Source organism: Nematostella vectensis, chromosome 11 (assembly GCF_932526225.1).
Source record: "Nematostella vectensis chromosome 11, jaNemVect1.1, whole genome shotgun sequence".
Classification (NCBI taxonomy): domain Eukaryota; kingdom Metazoa; phylum Cnidaria; class Anthozoa; order Actiniaria; family Edwardsiidae; genus Nematostella; species Nematostella vectensis.
The window spans coordinates 10,748,158-10,766,751 of NC_064044.1; the positions used below are offsets into that span (position 1 = coordinate 10,748,158).

Consider the following 18,594-nt stretch of genomic DNA (forward strand, 5'->3'; position numbering starts at 1 on the left):
AACACCATCACCATCACCCCGTCACCATCACCACCATTACCATCACCACCACCATCACCACCATTATCACCATTACCATCACCATCACCACCACCATTATTACCATAACCATCACCGTCACTGTCACCGTCACCATCAATGTCACCGTCACCATTACCATTACCATCACCACCACCATCACCACCACCACCATCACCACCACCATCACGGTCGCCATCGCCACCGCCATCACCACCACCATTACCATCACCACCATTAACACCATCACCACCATTACCATTACCATCACCACCACCATCACCACCATTATCACCATCACCATTACCATCACCACCACCACCAATATTACCATAACCATCACCGTCACTGTCACCGTCACCGTCACCGTCACCATCACCATCAAAGTCACCGTCACCATCACCATAACCATAACCATCACCGTCACTGTCACCGTCACCGTCACTGTCACCGTCACCATCAAAGTCACCGTCACCATTACCATCACCATTACCATCACCACCACCATTATCACCATAACTATCACCATCACCGTCACTGTCACCATCACCGTCACCCTCGCGGTGAAAAGGACCCCTGTGGAGGCCAGGTTACCTGTCTATCTGCGTGTCACCATTATTGAACTGGTAACTTGATGACGAGGTGGGGATGAACGTGAGGGACTGGGAACCACTCGTGGGCCATGACGAGTTCTGTCCACCAGGGAGATTCGAGTTACTAAACGAGCGATTCCCGTACGAGTCACTCGTTGACATGGCTTGCAGCGAGTGACTGGATGCCCCCCGCAGTGCTACGGGACGGCGACGACCTCCAGAGAAACAAAAACTTGTTTACTGGTTGTTATACACCTACTTCAATTAAGGTTGCAGCAAATAATCTATGTATCGTAACCCGCAATTGGTCATGAGAAGCCTGTTTTTAAAGGCTGAATCCTGGTCTCTCAAAGCAGAAGTACATAAACAAAGCAGAAGTACATAAACAAGATTGCTAAAGCTTTCTAAAACTGTTTCAGTTTTTATTTACGCTTATTTTCCTATTTATTTGATATCCATGAAGCACTGCGGGTTACGATACAAGAATTTCCCGAGTGTAACCTTATTTGAAATAGATGTATACATCCTTTTTTATAAAAACGTCTAATTTTCAGTTGAGGCTGGGCCGTTCTTACTTTTGGGATATTTTAAGACTGACAATGTTCTTATCGATGTTCTTCAATTTAAATGTATATAAAAATATGAAACCCAATGAATAATCAGGGAGAGAATTACACAAATGATCAATAGCAATATTATTTAAGGTTGTTAATATGAACACGATTTGTTTCGCATTAGACTAACAAAACAATGTTTTTCTGCTATCTGTAAGAATGTCTTAAAATTTGGTTTATAAAAAAAGGGTGTACTCAACTTACTCGTTTGCAACTTATTGTCATTCAACAACGTTTCACCGTTACAACAATCACGAAGTTATAGCCTACGTGTAGCCGCTGACTCACGAAATCCTCTCGCGAGTCAGCGGCTACACGTAGGCTACGAAGTTACGGTGAAAACGATACTGTGGCTCCCTTCAGAGTTCAAGTTAGCGGGATTACACTGTAGCTGGGAGCCTTTGATAGAACCAAGATGTTTGCTATGCTATCTAGCTATCACTGTAGGACATACAAATATAAATGCTTTGCACTCGCAATTTGTATATCGCAAATTGACATTGCACGTTTGACCACTCTATGGATTGAACCCAGGTCCTCTGGCTCAAGTTAAACTGCCCTCAAGGGCACGTTTATTCCATAGCACACTATCCTGACTTATGGCTCACCTTTGACTTCTGCTTGGGAGGTACTGTTGTTAATAAACTCCTGCTTAGTGCCGCTCCAGTTCCGCTCAGCGTTGCTCAACTGCATCGTCGTAACCTGAGATTAAAGAATGTCGTTCAACCACTCCTCTGTTGTTGTTTATAGTTGAACAACGGTTTAATCGCAAGTAAACATCAAAATAACAATCTACGAATGTAGTCTGATATGTTACTGACAATATTTGATTGAAAATATCTTGGTTTCTTGCTTTAATTAGCCGATGGAAACGGAAAATTTGAGTCACTCGGCGTTGAGCGGGAGCATAAAATGGTGCCTTGATTGGCCTCCACATCAAGGTGCAATCGTTTCAAAACAATTTCGAGCGGCTCTACCAAGGCTGTGACGTCCATAAGCGCGGATTTTGAGAGTGCAAAACGTCAGACAGTTTACAATGGCAAACTATAGCAAAAAAAAAAAAAGAAGAAAACTTCGCGCGTCTTTTGTAAAATAATAAAACATATTATTTGATACTCGAAAGTTATTTTCTTTCTATAAGCATTATGAGAGGGGAAGAACGAATTATTCAATAGTTCAGCCTTTCTTTAAAGAGGCCGTATTTTGTGAGAAAGCATCCATTGTATTGGCTGATTTGTTACAGTGTTGCGATATTTTCGATTGAACTCGGTTAAATACTTTCCTTTTCATTACAGGTTTTATCAAACTTGAATAAAAACAATAACAAAGATTTGTCTGACTATTGCTTTTTAAACGCCCCATATAGACGCTTTTCGATGATTCAACAGCATCTGTGAAATAGTACTTCCCTCTTTTAGCGAAACCTTGTCGTAGATTGATTTTCCCGCCTAAAAAGTGTGAAGTTCCGGGATGATCGCGCGCGCGCCTTACAACCGAATGGCTAAGACCCTGTCCCCGCGTATTCGTTTTCGTTTGAAAACGCAACCTTTTTTTTCGTTTTCAAAAGGATCCGCGTCCACACGAAGCGTTTTTATTTTGATACGACTCGTCCCCACAAAAACGCAGAAACGGTACAAAAACGATAACAAGTTATACAGCGCCTGCGTACTCGCGCACCAAGTGGACCTGAGTTATCACGCCATCATTTTCGAAAGGTTCCATTTTCGTCCGTCACCACGGCACCGAAGGGGTATCGTTTTCAAATCGTTCCGATTTCGATCATCGTTTCCGCGTTTCCGTGTGGACGATACCCGTATCCTTAAGGTTGCGTTTTCAAACGAAAACGAATACGTGGGGACGGGCATGAAATTTTCGAACTGTCAGTATATAAGCTCAAATTTCCACATACAAGGAGTTCCTCTGACCAAAAGCTTAATTCCAATTTTTAAAATAATTTAGAAGATGTGAAATTTAGATATTAGCGAGCAAAGTTGGCTTAATTTCTTATCAGAGCCCGACTTTCTCCCTAAAAACGTTCATACTTTGAACATTCGAAAATTGCACTTCAAGTCTCTTATCTCGAAGACGAATCCATTAGAAAAAAACACTTTTTGATATGTTTGTTTACATAACATAAGGAACCTCAATGCAAAACTTCAAGCTTATATCTAAGTTAACGACCTTATTTTGGGAAAACTTGCCATTTTTTTTTTTTGCTCTGTCGTCCCAACACCATTGATCCCCTTTTTTCCCTCTTACCCTTAGCGGTGCCCCATGGCTGCCACGCGCGGTCACGATTCCCGGCAAAGTCTCGGTATTGCTAGGCTGCATTCCCCCCTGTGATAACAAGACAAGGTGAGGCGGCTACAATAACAAGGCTTATTAATAGGATGTCTACGACGGCATTCTATCTGTGACGTCCTAAATACCACAAATGCCGGGTGCACACTAGTGACATAACGACATGAGCAAACGCACTCTTATCTTCGTATGTTCAAGTGTGAATGATTCGACACTTTGACATAAGCCGACATAACGACATGGACATAAAGACATAAGGACATAAAGAGATAAGATAAAAAACGTATTTGTCCTTTTATGTCATCATGTCCGTGTCGCTATGTCGGGCTGGCTAAAAAGAGTGCGCGCGCCCATGTCGTTATGTCACTAGTGTGCACTAGGCAAAAGTGTAGCAACTACAAATCTTACGGGTCAATGAGATATTACACTAAAAAATATTCTCATTCTTTGACAGTGTTTGCATGCATGCAGGAATAATCAACAAAAGAACTAACAAGACTTGACAGGTCGTACGATTCGACGACAGAAACGCCCTCCTGTGAAACAACAGACAGTATAGAGTAACAAATTATGGGCATTCTTATCTTTTTGTTTGTCTATCGGCCCTTCTGTCTGTCTCTCTGTCTGTCCATCTGTTGTTCTTTGCCTGTCGGTGGGTCGGTCGGTCTGTCTGTCTGTCTGTCTGACTGTCCATCCATGTGAAAAAAAGCAGGCTAGCCATCCTACCTGTTGATCAAGGAAGTACATCTCCGATTTCGTCCGCTCGTCGCTAGACACAGGGATCCCATCAATACACAGGAGACTGGGCATTCGAAACACCAACATCGGTCTGTGCAGCAACCTCCGGGTTACCTGTGGATAATACACAAACTCACTGTGAATCTGGGTTACCTGTGGAATAATAAGGAACGTCTGAACGTTGTCCCATTGAAGTGTCTCTTTCGGTTGGCAAGGGAACTGGGCCGGTTAAACAAAGAAACAAAGAAGTGTCAGCTGACACGATTCAAGGGCAATTTTCAGGCGCGGATTTTATTGCTTTCATATAACTTCGCGCGCACATTTCTGAAATCGTTTTTATTTATAGCGGAGCCAGCGCGGCCGCAGGCCGCGCGCGGAGCTCCATAGGTATAGAAATATGGTATAGCTATGCGACTTGGTTTTGTGGTTATCGCGCGGGTATCCTGTGGTGTCACAATCCATCCATCCAGGACAGTGCTGAATAACGTATGCGCATGCGCGTGCTCTGGCGAAAACAAGCACAATCGTAGTGTTGAATCGTTCGAGAAAAGGTACGAAAGGCGGACTTCAGTCGCTGATATGACTAACTGTACAGCATTAAAACCATACTGTACAAAAGAAGACAGATTTTTGTCAAAGAAAAGAATAGCCTTAGGTTTGGCCTAGTTTTCTTAGCATTCGCCAAAATGTGACAGTTTGCCGGTAAAAAGCCGCCATTTCAAAACAAAAAAAAACTGGTTTAACCGCGCGGTACTGAAACTAGTCTTGCGTTTTTCAGCACTGGCTCCATCCAGTCAATCGCAACTCCCAGGCCCCCTCGGTCTTACGTTTTTACGTATTTTTATTTTTTTACCGCCATCAAAGTTCGTATGTTCACAGCAAAAAAGGCAGACTGAAAATAGTATTTAATGAGAAAATATGCGGATTCAAATGGGCTGGACCGTTTGGTCCTTCACGTCTATATTTATGGAGATCTATCAGGAGATCCTGAGAAGAAAGGGCCTTGGATTGATGTATGTTTTCAGCTATAAAAATAATTCACTTGTGTCGACGAGTTTATTGCTAGCAGAAAGTCGACAAGTTCACAGTTTACAACAAAAAGCGAACAAGGTGGGTGGAAGGTGAGTTTTGAACGACGGTTTTTATTGAGAATATCACAGTTATTTTTCTCTTATTGTTGTGCTTTTATAATGCTCGTTTCTTCGTGTTTTTTTTCTTCCACAACCAATCGCTCAGACTAAAACACCGTTCGTACCAGTTTGACGTCAAGATGTCATATCAAAGTCATCTATCCCTGTTTTGATTGGCTTAAATACCATCTACTTGAATTCCGATTGGCTTATCATTTTGGCGTGCACTTGAGTGGTTTTTATTCCACTGGCAATCGCCATGAAAATGTTAAATTCGTAAATACTGACACGTTCTATAAATTCAGACGTATATTCCTCACGGTAAGTAAGAATTTAACGACAGAAATACGTAGTAGTCTAGTTACTGTTTCAATGTCACTTAGCTTGTTCGATTTATACATTTGTTTATAGAGTTTGCTTTGAGAATTCGTGGTCTAAATCAAACAATTTGAGCATAACAACATCCTTTGATATTCTTCGTTCTCTCTATACTTTATTGACTGCGTTGAGATATTTAATAAAGGCTGACAAATATCATCCTGTCATATATTGCTAAAGAAGACCTTTCTTGTCTTTATATTCTGTGTATTTAGTCTTCTCAAAGATACAGCAACTTTTTCAACATTATCAAAACTACCAATAACTTATATATACTATATATACTTACTATATATCAACTTTACAGTTACAAGAGAATTTTCTCATCGAAAATAAAAACACAAAATGCAACCCCTATTACCCATATTCTTTTTGCGTAGTTTATATTGTCTGCATCTTGCATAACTATCTATTGTGTTTATTTATTTAAATGTTGTTTTGAAAGCAAAAAATACTAATAAATGTTTTCACTTTTATTTAGGTAAAACCAACCAAGGACTACCCAAGGGTAGGGGATTTCTCCCTCCCTCCCTCCCCCCCCCCCTCCCCCCCCCCCTCCCTCCCTCCCTTCCTCTCCCCTCCCATTTTGTTAACTTTCATACTGCATATTTAATATTATTGAATGAGTGCTTGCTTGATCCATTTGGAGGGGCCAGTACAATTCATAATTACATGGCAGTAAAATTTGACATATTTTTAATCTCATTAAAAAAACTACTAGAGATACTAGAGACACCAAGATCCCCTCTAGAACTACCCCTATCAGTCACACAAAAAGGTGTTAATTGCTGGCTCCGCTTTTAGGCAGTGCCTAAATCTATATATTACGCATCTTTTTTTTTTGCTCGCATTTTTTTTAGGTATTCTTTTTCTCGCGCGCTTTTATTTGTGAGTATTTTTTTTCGTGTCCTTTTTTTTAATTTTTTTCTTGGCGCATTTTCGTGTACCTGTTTTTGCGCGCTTTTATTTTCGTTTGCTAATGTCTCAATGCATTAATCATTATAATAAAAATAACAACGCGAAAAACCATTAAAACTGCTATATTCAGCACAACATAAAACGCCGTGAAGCATAGCCGTAGCAGGCCTCGAGTTATTGGGGGGGGGGGGGGGAAGGGGGGTGCGCGATACAGAAACATTAAGAAAATATGGAGGGCACAGACACAACCATTCTGGTTATTTTCTTATAATTTTTGAAAATATTGGGGAGGGGGGGGGGGGGACACATGCCCCCAGTAACCCACCCCCTGCTACGGCCTTGCGAAGTGAAGCTAAATAAATTTCAAGAAGTCAGTCCTTTATTTCTTGGTCCCAGTTATTTATATCATAATTACATTTGACAAATTGCTGAATGTTTTCTTAATAGTCTTGACCCTGGGCTAATCTTTTTTTGACACTTAGTATTATTCTTTAGGGTATAACGAGCAATTACGAACCTCAAATACATTACATTTTAATATTCTAGAAATTATTTACAAAAGAAGAAGAATCTTGGTGGGACGATTCATCCACGTCCTGCCATTCGCCAATTTGCCATCCTAGCAAAGTACCAGGTGTGAAAAACAATCCTTTTCCATTAACTGATTTGGGAAGCCAACGCGACATTTTCGTTTGGCGGTAGGAAAGAATATATGAGCTTTTCGCTCACAAGACAAAGGCACGAGAATTAAGGCTAAAATTCAAGCCGTCGCGCGGCCATAAAGGGAGAATTAAAGCACTCTCTGCTTACAGCCGCAAGATGACACGCATGATTTTTTTCCTAGGTGCCCAAAAGCGCGTGAATAAAACTAAAACTCAAGCCGTCGTACGGGCCGAACGAAGCGCTTACTGACTAACTGACGGTACATTTAACATTTTAGCTTCCAATAGTGCACAACGACGGTACATTTAACATTTTAGCTTCCAATAGTACACGAGGACTAAAATCTTAGACCGTGTGGGCCTAAGCGCTTACGGACGAACTGACGTTAAATGTAACATTTGAGCTTCCAACAGTGCACACAGACGCACGAATATAACTACAATTCAAGCCGCGTTGCGGGCCGAACGAAGCGCTTGCGGACATACCGACGTAGCATGGGGCTCCTAAAGAAGTATAAATAGGGATTAAGACTAGCTCCTAACAGTAAGAACATCGTTAGTACAGTATTCACAGTGGCTACGACTGGCGTAGGCTCACTTCGCCTAAATATAATAGAGGCGACAATGCGCGGAGCATAGGATAAGGCGAGGGTTACCAACAGTATGCCCACTGTCTTAACGGCAGAGTGTTCCTTTCTTGCGCGCGCTTCTCCGTGAAAGCGCCTGGACTGAGCGTGTATAGCGTTCTGTTGACGCCTCGCAGTGATCAAGACTTTAGCGTGGAGACAAACGGTGGCGACTAAGAGGATGGATAGATAGAATGGAAGCGCTGAGGAGAGGAGGCTAAGAGAAAGCCTGTGGAACGTCCCAAGTAGGATGCTCAAAACAACGGCGGCTGTCAAGACGGCGATGGCTTTGGGAGTAGTCACGAGCGTAACGTAGCGCATTGCGAGTTCAATAGCGAGGAATCTATCGGCGGTAGCAAGAAACAGTAGACTTACGGTTGAAGTTAAAAGAATTGTCCCAACGAAGTGCCCAATAAGGGCTCCTAGATCCACGGGGCAGAAAGTCTTAATGCCAGCCAATCCTTGAATTAAACTGCGGATGTATAGAGTCTGGGAGACAAGCCCGGTGGCTAGGTCACTAAGCGCGAGGCTAAGCAAGAAAAGGTTAGCGGGGACGTGCAGTTGTCTGTAAGATAATATTGTGATGACGACAGTGGAGTTGCCGAGGACGCAGAAGATGAGCATTAGGCAGGAGGTGACGAGCGCGAGGCTGGCAACGGCGGGAAAACTCTCGGCGCACATATAGAACTCACGCTCTGTAGAAATGGAAAGCGTAATGTGCTGGAGGATGCTAGGATCGATGCACGAGTCGCTGGGAGGAGTTGAAGCGTTCAGAAGAGCTGTGTTAACCATGTTTCACGAGTATGAGGGAACTCTCTCTCTTTCGCAAGCGAGTAGAACTCTCTCGAAGGCGAGTACAGCGAAGATCTGAGTAAATCAAGCAGAGTTTAACATAACTCTCTTTTAGGCAAGAAAATACAACTCTCACTGAGGCAAGTCAAGCAAAGACCTTATTGGCCAGAGTTTAGAGAACTCTCTCCGAGGCGAGAAGGCAAACTTTGAGTAAGCAGATGTTGCAGAGTTTTGAGAAAGCTCTCTTTGAGGCAAGTCAAGCGAACGGCTGAGTAAATTAGGTGGAGTTTGAGAGAGCTCTCTCGAAAGCGAGCCAAGCGAAGCTCTTAGTAAGTAGATGTTGAAGAGTTTGAAAAACGGAGAAGTAGAGTTCGAGAATTCTCTCTCTCAGGCAAATCCAACGAAGATCTGAGTAAATGTGACAGATGTCCCACGACGGGATTCCAAAGTCACTCGTTCGTATTCGGGAAAGAATCGGTTCTACTAGGAGTTTACTCGGTAACATTCGCGAGAGAATCGGTTCTACTACGAGTTTACTCGGTAACATTCGCGAGAGAATCGTTTCTACTAGGTGTTTACACGGTAACATTCGCGAGGGAATCGGTTCTTCTAGGAGTTTACTCGGTAACATTAGGCAAGATAGCCTCATTATGTTTTAAGACTTTCAAACTCTTGTAAAGACATCCTGTACCTTAAAGGATAGACTCACCTGCCTAAGGGAAAGAAACAAAACTCGTGATTAGAAAAAGAATTAGGAGAATAAAAAGACGGTCCTTTTTTTCAAGCCATCAAGGGTCACGTACTCAGACCCTCGACGTCTCTCAGGTAATGACTACCGCCTTGAAGAGCTAAAGCTTTTCGCGAAATGTTAGAGATTCTTATTTCCCCGTTTGCAAAAGTAAACTAAAATTTCTTTTTTTTGTAACAATATTAATGTTCCTAAAATGTCATTAAATTTTTGTTCCGTAACTTCTTATGCTTTTTGTTTTGTTTCTATATGTGTATGTAGGGAAGTGAGCAGAAGGTGTATGCGATAAAATCTTAAAATAAAACCATCCACTCGAAAAGTTTAATGCTCCGTTACATAAATTCAATCGAAAATATCGCGGTATCCCTCAAATCAGCCGATGAAAATGGGTACTTTCTCACAGTTGTTTTTTTTTTTTTTTTTTGCTAAAGAAACGTGCGAAAAAAAAAGCCTGGACATAACACAATTTTTATAAGAAATATATACGGAGAGATTCGTGCTGTCTCCTGCGTCGCTGTCCTTGCTATATCCTAAAACTAACGTTTCCTATTTTGGTATTTAATGCTGCGTAAATGAGTCCATTTAACAAAAGAGCTAAAACACTTAGAAATAAAAGGACTTTTTATACAGCGGAAATTATCTAGCAGTGTATTCTTTGGCAACACGGAATAATGGGTGCTTTCATGGCGGTTGAAATCATCTTTTACTGCTCTTTTGATGAGCACATTTTAGCGTAACAATCGAGTCTACTTATAAGCCAACATAGTAATAATTGACAGAACATTGGAAACCCAGGATTCCGCATACATTTGGAAAAATGGGTAATGGCTGTACTTTTCTGGTTAAATACCAAGTGCGAGATACAATTGGCGATTTTTGTAATTTCGGGATTTTACGACAAAGGGTGTCGTCGGGAATCGAAAAAGAAGCTAAAATAATATGAAATATAAATAATATATGGAATAAACGAAAAATTATGTGAAATATAGAATAACCTTATGCATAAATAATAAGGAAAAAAGGATAAATACTAGCAAAAGTAAAGGGGCTATGGTACTTTCAATAAACAAATAAAAAATACTCTTATCATATACAATTTTGAATATATAAAATAAAAACCATCACAAAAAGGTCAATAAAGAAAACGGTGTTTGTTTGGGGAATTCTCGAGCAGATTGAAGCTCGACCTGCCGTCTCCTGTTCCACTGATCTCCCCTCGAATTCTCCCAAACAAAAACACCTTGGTTTTCAAAACTCAATGAAGGCACACAAAGAATATTTTATTTCTTAAATGGAGACCATTAGTTGCGCAGTTGGCAGAGCGTCGCTCTGTCTGTACCTCTCACCACAGGTTTCCCGGTCGCTCTGTAGTGTCTGTGCCTCTCACCACAGGGTTCTGGGTTCGATTTCCGGTTCCGACGAGAGTTTACTTAGTTGGTTTTCGCCTTTGCTCCGGTTTTTTTTTCTCCCTGGGTTCTCCGGTGTTCCTCCCTCAACAAAGCAAACGATTTCAATCTAAGCTGTCTTTCGTGGTCAGAAATGCGTCGTTTGGTGGCTGCCTGAGGCGCCTTCTTATGCCTTTGACTCGACCACGTCTGAAACTACGTTCTTGTAAGTCGGCATCCAGATGCAAGGTAGGTGATGGCTTTCCAAATATGATGTGCGTCTTGTTTCTATAACTATGGGGCCTGCGCGCGGACTACGGCCGCGCTGGCTCCGCTATGATGTGCGTCTTGTACTAATGCAGTGTGCTTGATGTAAATTTGTGGTTTGAGGGAGGAGTTTGTGGTTGAAAGCGGGTATTCGTACCAAGGCACCTGGGGTGGGTGGGAGGGGGGGGTTATGGGGGGGGGGGGGGTGTTAGGTGGATAGATTTCGGTTGAAAGCGGGTATTCGTACAAAGGCACCTGGGGTGGGTGGGTGGTGGTGGTGGTGGGGGGGGGGGGGGGGTGTTAGGTGGATAGATTCCGGTTTTTCTTGGTCGAGTTTTCGGTTGAAAGCGGGTATTCGTACCAAGGCACCTGGGGTGGGTGGGAGGGGGGTTGTAGGTGGAGAGATAATGTGGAGGGGAGGAAAATGTGGAACATATATGATGGCGTGGAATGGCAAGAATGGGGATGACAAAAACAAATATATAGAGTTACAAAATGGAAAGGTGGGATGTTTCGTAGAGCTCTTCGAAATGTTAAGCAACCTTACGTGTATTCTAGTACAAGGTTTATCATCAGGAGGTAAGACCAGGTACTAGTCAAATGCGAAAGGGAGAAGGGGTTAAGGTAAATGCAAGTTAGCAAGTCCAATATTTCGTTTGGTCACCAGCCGGGGTTGACTTGCGTCCACTTGCGACCACTTGCGTCCACTTGCGTCCACTTGCGACCACTTGCGTCTTGTTTGGCCACTCAACGTAAGTAAAGAGCAGGAAATTTGTTTCCATTTCTTGGCACTTCTGTCTATATGCAATATTCTCGTTTCGGCTACTTTCTTGTTTGCTAAAATGCGTTCAGCTATTCGCCAGCACTGCGCGAAGGAACCCAAAAAAGTTTGGCAATTTAATAGCAAGGTATCGCAAGTAAGCGTAAGTTCTCTTAGGACAGAGCTTTAGAGTAAGGGACCTACTTTTGCGTCAAGTGGTGAAAAAGAGGTATAGTGGTTTTTCCATCCACTTGGAATACTATTACGGTGACACTTACCGCGTTGTTGATGACAGAAAGCTCGATCAGATTTGATAGTGACTCCAGTTTCTCAAACTGACTCAGATCCTGGGGACAAAACGAGAATGGCATGACGTGAGATACTACAGGTATGACCTGAAAGACTACAGACAGTCTAAAGAAACACTAGATGGTCAGCGTAGGCGTGGTGGAATCACTCACGGAAATGAGTCAACACAAGGTTATTCAGTGCAACGTTTTGCGCCTCTGTAAAAAACAGAAGAGTGAAGCGAAGCTTAAACTGCTTGAGTAGAATTATAACATATTTTCCGAGTTCGTACTTCATTCGAGTCGATTCGAATTCGCAGGACCAGAGAGTTTATTGCAATACACTTAAAGGAGGCAATTGAATTGGCGCCTCGCTCTAATGTGCCTTCCGCACCAGTATAATTCCTTGGTGGTATGCTTTTCATGGTTCTTTTGTTCACCATCTAAGAGTGCGCAAACAGGGTGCGCAGGCGGAATGCACACCTACTGACCCAGACCCTTTAACTATGTGTACCTGGGTTCTGTTCATGCCGAGGTACAAGCGCACCTACTGACTCAGACTAACTATGTGTACCTGGGTTCTGTTCATGCCGAGGTACAAGCGCACCTACTGGCTCAGACTAACTATGTGTACCTGGGTTCTGTTCATGCCGAGGTACAAGCGCACCTACTGACTCAGACTAACTATGTGTACCTGGATTCTGTTCATGCCGAGGTACAAGCGCACCTACTGGCTCAGACTAACTATGTGTACCTGGGTTCTGTTCATGCCGAGGTACAAGCGCACCTACTGACTCAGACTAACTATGTGTACCTGGGTTCTGTTCATGCCGAGGTACAAGCGCACCTACTGGCTCAGACTAACTATGTGTACCTGGGTTCTGTTCATGCCGAGGTACAAGCGCACCTACTGGCTAAGACTAACTATGTGTACCTGGATTCTGTTCATGCCGAGGTACAAGCGCACCTACTGACTCAGACTAACTATGTGTACCTGGGTTCTGTTCATGCCGAGGTACAAGCGCAACTACTGGCTCAGACCCTATAACTATGTGTACCTGGATTCTGTTCATGCCGAGGTACAAGCGCACCTACTGACTCAGAACCCTTTAACTATGTGTACTTGGGTTCTGTTCATACCGAGGTACAAGCGCACCTACTGACTTAGACTAACTATGTGTACCTGGATTCTGTTCATGCCGAGGTACAAGCGCACCTACTGACTCAGACTAACTATGTGTACCTGGGTTCTGTTCATGCCGAGGTACAAGCGCACCTACTGACTCAGACTAACTATGTGTACCTGGATTCTGCTCATGCCGAGGTACAAGCGCACCTACTGGCTCAGACTAACTATGTGTACCTGGATTCTGTTCATGCCGAGGTACAAGCGCACCTACTGACTCAGACTAACTATGTGTACCTGGATTCTGTTCATGCCGAGGTACAAGCGCAACTACTGACTCAGACTAACTATGTGTACCTGGGTTCTGTTCATGCCGAGGTACAAGCGCACCTACTGACTCAGACCCTTTAACTTTGTGTATCTGGGTTCTGTTCATGCCGAGGTACAAGCGCACCTACTGACTCAGACATTTTAACTATGTGTACCTGGATTCTGTTCATGCCGAGGTACAAGCGCAACTACTGACTCAGACTAACTATGTGTACCTGGATTCTGTTCATGCCGAGGTACAAGCGCAACTACTGACTCAGACTAACTATGTGTACCTGGATTCTGTTCATGCCGAGGTACAAGCGCACCTACTGGCTCAGACTAACTATGTGTACCTGGATTCTGTTCATGCCGAGGTACAAGCGCAACTACTGACTCAGACTAACTATGTGTACCTGGATTCTGTTCATGCCGAGGTACAAGCGCACCTACTGGCTCAGACTAACTATGTGTACCTGGATTCTGTTCATGCCGAGGTACAAGCGCACCTACTGACTCAGACTAACTATGTGTACCTGGGTTCTGTTCATGCCGAGGTACAAGCGCACCTACTGGCTAAGACTAACTATGTGTACCTGGATTCTGTTCATGCCGAGGTACAAGCGCACCTACTGGCTAAGACTAACTATGTGTACCTGGATTCTGTTCATGCCGAGGTACAAGCGCACCTACTGACTCAGAACCCTTTAACTATGTGTACCTGGATTCTGTTCATGCCGAGGTACAAGCGCACCTACTGACTCAGAACCCTTTAACTATGTGTACTTGGGTTCTGTTCATACCGAGGTACAAGCGCACCTACTGACTTAGACTAACTATGTGTACCTGGATTCTGTTCATGCCGAGGTACAAGCGCACCTACTGACTCAGACCCTATAACTATGTGTACCTGGGTTCTGTTCATGCCGAGGTACAAGCGCACCTACTGGCTCAGACTAACTATGTGTACCTGGATTCTGTTCATGCCGAGGTACAAGCGCACCTACTGACTCAGACTAACTATGTGTACCTGGATTCTGTTCATGCCGAGGTACAAGCGCACCTACTGACTCAGACTAACTATGTGTACCTGGGTTCTGTTCATGCCGAGGTATAAGCGCACCTACTGGCTCAGACTAACTATGTGTACCTGGGTTCTGTTCATGCCGAGGTATAAGCGCACCTACTGACTCAGACTAACTATGTGTACCTGGGTTCTGTTCATGCCAAGGTACAAGCGCACCTACTGACTCAGACTAACTATGTGTACCTGGGTTCTGTTCATGCCGAGGTATAAGCGCACCTACTGGCTCAGACTAACTATGTGTACCTGGGTTCTGTTCATGCCAAGGTACAAGCGCACCTACTGACTCAGACTAACTATGTGTACCTGGATTCTGTTCATGCCGAGGTACAAGCGCACCTACTGGCTCAGACTAACTATGTGTACCTGGGTTCTGTTCATGCCGAGGTACGAGCGCACCTACTGACTCAGACTAACTATGTGTACCTGGATTCTGTTCATACCAAGGTACAAGCGCACCTACTGACTCATAACCCTTTAACTATGTGTACCTGGATTCTGTTCATGCCGAGGTACAAGCGCACCTACTGGCTCAGACTAACTATGTGTACCTGGATTCTGTTCATGCCGAGGTACAAGCGCACCTACTGGCTCAGACTAACTATGTGTACCTGGATTCTGTTCATGCCAAGGTACAAGCGCAACTACTGGCTCAGACTAACTATGTGTACCTGGATTCTGTTCATGCCAAGGTACAAGCGCACCTACTGACTCAGACTAACTATGTGTACCTGGATTCTGTTCATGCCGAGGTACAAGCGCACCTACTGGCTCAGACTAACTATGTGTACCTGGGTTCTGTTCATACCGAGGTACAAGCGCACCTACTGACCCAGACCCTTTAACTATGTGTACCTGGGTTCTGTTCATACCGAGGTAGAAGCGCACCTACTGGCTCAGACTAACTATGTGTACCTGGGTTCTGTTCATACCGAGGTACAAGCGCACCTACTGGCTCAGACTAACTATGTGTACCTGGGTTCTGTTCATGCCGAGGTACAAGCGCACCTACTGACTCAGAACCCTTTAACTATGTGTACCTGGATTCTGTTCATGCTGAGGTACAAGCGCACCTACTGACTCAGACTAACTATGTGTACCTGGATTCTGTTCATGCCGAGGTACAAGCGCACCTACTGACTCAGACTAACTATGTGTACCTGGGTTCTGTTCATGCTGAGGTACAAGCGCACCTACTGGCTCAGACTAACTATGTGTACCTGGGTTCTGTTCATGCCGAGGTACAAGCGCACCTACTGGCTCAGACTTACTATGTGTACCTGGGTTCTGTTCATGCCGAGGTACAAGCGCACCTACTGGCTCAGACTTACTATGTGTACCTGGGTTCTGTTCATGCCGAGGTACAAGCGCACCTACTGGCTCAGACTAACTATGTGTACCTGGGTTCTGTTCATGCCAAGGTACAAGCGCACCTACTGACTCAGACTAACTATGTGTACCTGGGTTCTGTTCATGCTGAGGTACAAGCGCACCTACTGACTCAGACCCTTTAACTATGTGTACCTGGATTCTGTTCATGCCGAGGTACAAGCGCACCTACTGACTCAGACTAACTATGTGTACCTGGATTCTGTTCATGCCGAGGTACAAGCGCACCTACTGACTCAGACTAACTATGTGTACCTGGATTCTGTTCATGCCGAGGTACAAGCGCACCTACTGACTCAGACATTTTAACTATGTGTACCTGGATTCTGTTCATGCCGAGGTACAAGCGCACCTACTGGCTCAGACTAACTATGTGTACCTGGATTCTGTTCATGCTGAGGTACAAGCGCAACTACTGACTCAGAACCCTTTAACTATGTGTACCTGGATTCTGTTCATGCCAAGGTACAAGCGCACCTACTGGCTCAGACTTACTATGTGTACCTGGGTTCTGTTCATGCCGAGGTACAAGCGCACCTACTGGCTCAGACTAACTAAGTGTACCTGGGTTCTGTTCATGCTGAGGTACAAGCGCACCTACTGACTCAGACCCTTTAACTATGTGTACCTGGATTCTGTTCATGCCGAGGTACAAGCGCACCTACTGACTCAGACATTTTAACTATGTGTACCTTGATTCTGTTCATGCCGAGGTACAAGCGCACCTACTGACTCAGACATTTTAACTATGTGTACCTTGATTCTGTTCATGCCGAGGTACAAGCGCACCTACTGACTCAGACATTTTAACTATGTGTACCTGGATTCTGTTCATGCCGAGGTACAAGCGCACCTACTGACTCAGACATTTTAACTATGTGTACCTGGATTCTGTTCATGCCGAGGTACAAGCGCACCTACTGGCTCAGACTATGTGTACCTGGATTCTGTTCATGCCAAGGTACAAGCGCAACTACTGGCTCAGAACCCTTTAACTATGTGTACCTGGATTCTGTTCATGCCGAGGTACAAGCGCACCTACTGACTCAGACTAACTATGTGTACCTGGATTCTGTTCATGCCGAGGTACAAGCGCACCTACTGGCTCAGACTAACTATGTGTACCTGGATTCTGTTCATGCCAAGGTACAAGCGCACCTACTGACTCAGACTAACTATGTGTACCTGGATTCTGTTCATGCCGAGGTACAAGCGCACCTACTGGCTCAGACTAACTATGTGTACCTGGGTTCTGTTCATACCGAGGTACAAGCGCACCTACTGACCCAGACCCTTTAACTATGTGTACCTGGGTTCTGTTCATACCGAGGTAGAAGCGCACCTACTGGCTCAGACTAACTATGTGTACCTGGGTTCTGTTCATACCGAGGTACAAGCGCACCTACTGGCTCAGACTAACTCTGTGTACCTGGGTTCTGTTCATGCCGAGGTACAAGCGCACCTACTGACTCAGAACCCTTTAACTATGTGTACCTGGATTCTGTTCATGCCGAGGTACAAGCGCACCTACTGACTCAGACTAACTATGTGTACCTGGATTCTGTTCATGCCGAGGTACAAGCGCACCTACTGACTCAGACTAACTATGTGTACCTGGGTTCTGTTCATGCTGAGGTACAAGCGCACCTACTGGCTCAGACTAACTATGTGTACCTGGGTTCTGTTCATGCCGAGGTACAAGCGCACCTACTGGCTCAGACTTACTATGTGTACCTGGGTTCTGTTCATGCCGAGGTACAAGCGCACCTACTGGCTCAGACTTACTATGTGTACCTGGGTTCTGTTCATGCCGAGGTACAAGCGCACCTACTGGCTCAGACTAACTATGTGTACCTGGGTTCTGTTCATGCCAAGGTACAAGCGCACCTACTGACTCAGACTAACTATGTGTACCTGGGTTCTGTTCATGCTGAGGTACAAGCGCACCTACTGACTCAGACCCTTTAATTATGTGTACCTGGATTCTGTTCATGCCGAGGTACAAGCGCACCTACTGACTCAGACATTTTAACTATGTGTACCTGGATTCTGTTCATGCCGAGGTACAAGCGCACCTACTGACTCAGACATTTTAACTATGTGTACCTGGATTCTGTTCATGCCGAGGTACAAGCGCACCTACTGGCTCAGACTAACTATGTGTACCTGGATTCTGTTCATGCCAAGGTACAAGCGCACCTACTGACTCAGACTAACTATGTGTACCTGGATTCTGTTCATGCCGAGGTACAAGCGCACCTACTGGCTCAGACTAACTATGTGTACCTGGGTTCTGTTCATACCGAGGTACAAGCGCACCTACTGACCCAGACCCTTTAACTATGTGTACCTGGGTTCTGTTCATACCGAGGTACAAGCGCACCTACTGGCTCAGACTAACTATGTGTACCTGGGTTCTGTTCATGCCGAGGTACAAGCGCACCTACTGGCTCAGACTAACTATGTGTA

General features: G+C 44.3%; 1 protein-coding gene across 5 annotated transcripts in view; it reads right to left on the reverse strand.

Annotated features, from left to right (window-relative positions):
• LOC5502718 (leucine-rich repeat-containing protein 9) overlaps positions 1-18,594 on the reverse strand; it is a 49,580-nt gene that overhangs the window by 854 nt on the left and 30,132 nt on the right. For 2 of the 5 annotated variants that reach the window (XM_048734385.1, XM_048734386.1), the window contains 5 exons: positions 12,209-12,277; positions 4,253-4,378; positions 3,485-3,562; positions 1,834-1,927; positions 613-826 (listed from right to left, as the gene is read on the reverse strand). In XM_048734385.1, coding sequence (XP_048590342.1) covers positions 613-826; positions 1,834-1,927; positions 3,485-3,562; positions 4,253-4,378; positions 12,209-12,277 — 581 coding nt within the window. Of the gene's footprint in view, positions 1-612; positions 827-1,833; positions 1,928-3,484; positions 3,563-4,252; positions 4,379-9,943; positions 11,010-12,208; positions 12,278-18,594 lie in introns of those variants that run through there. The other 3 variants (XR_007314168.1, XM_048734387.1, XR_007314169.1) reach the window with 3 other exon arrangements.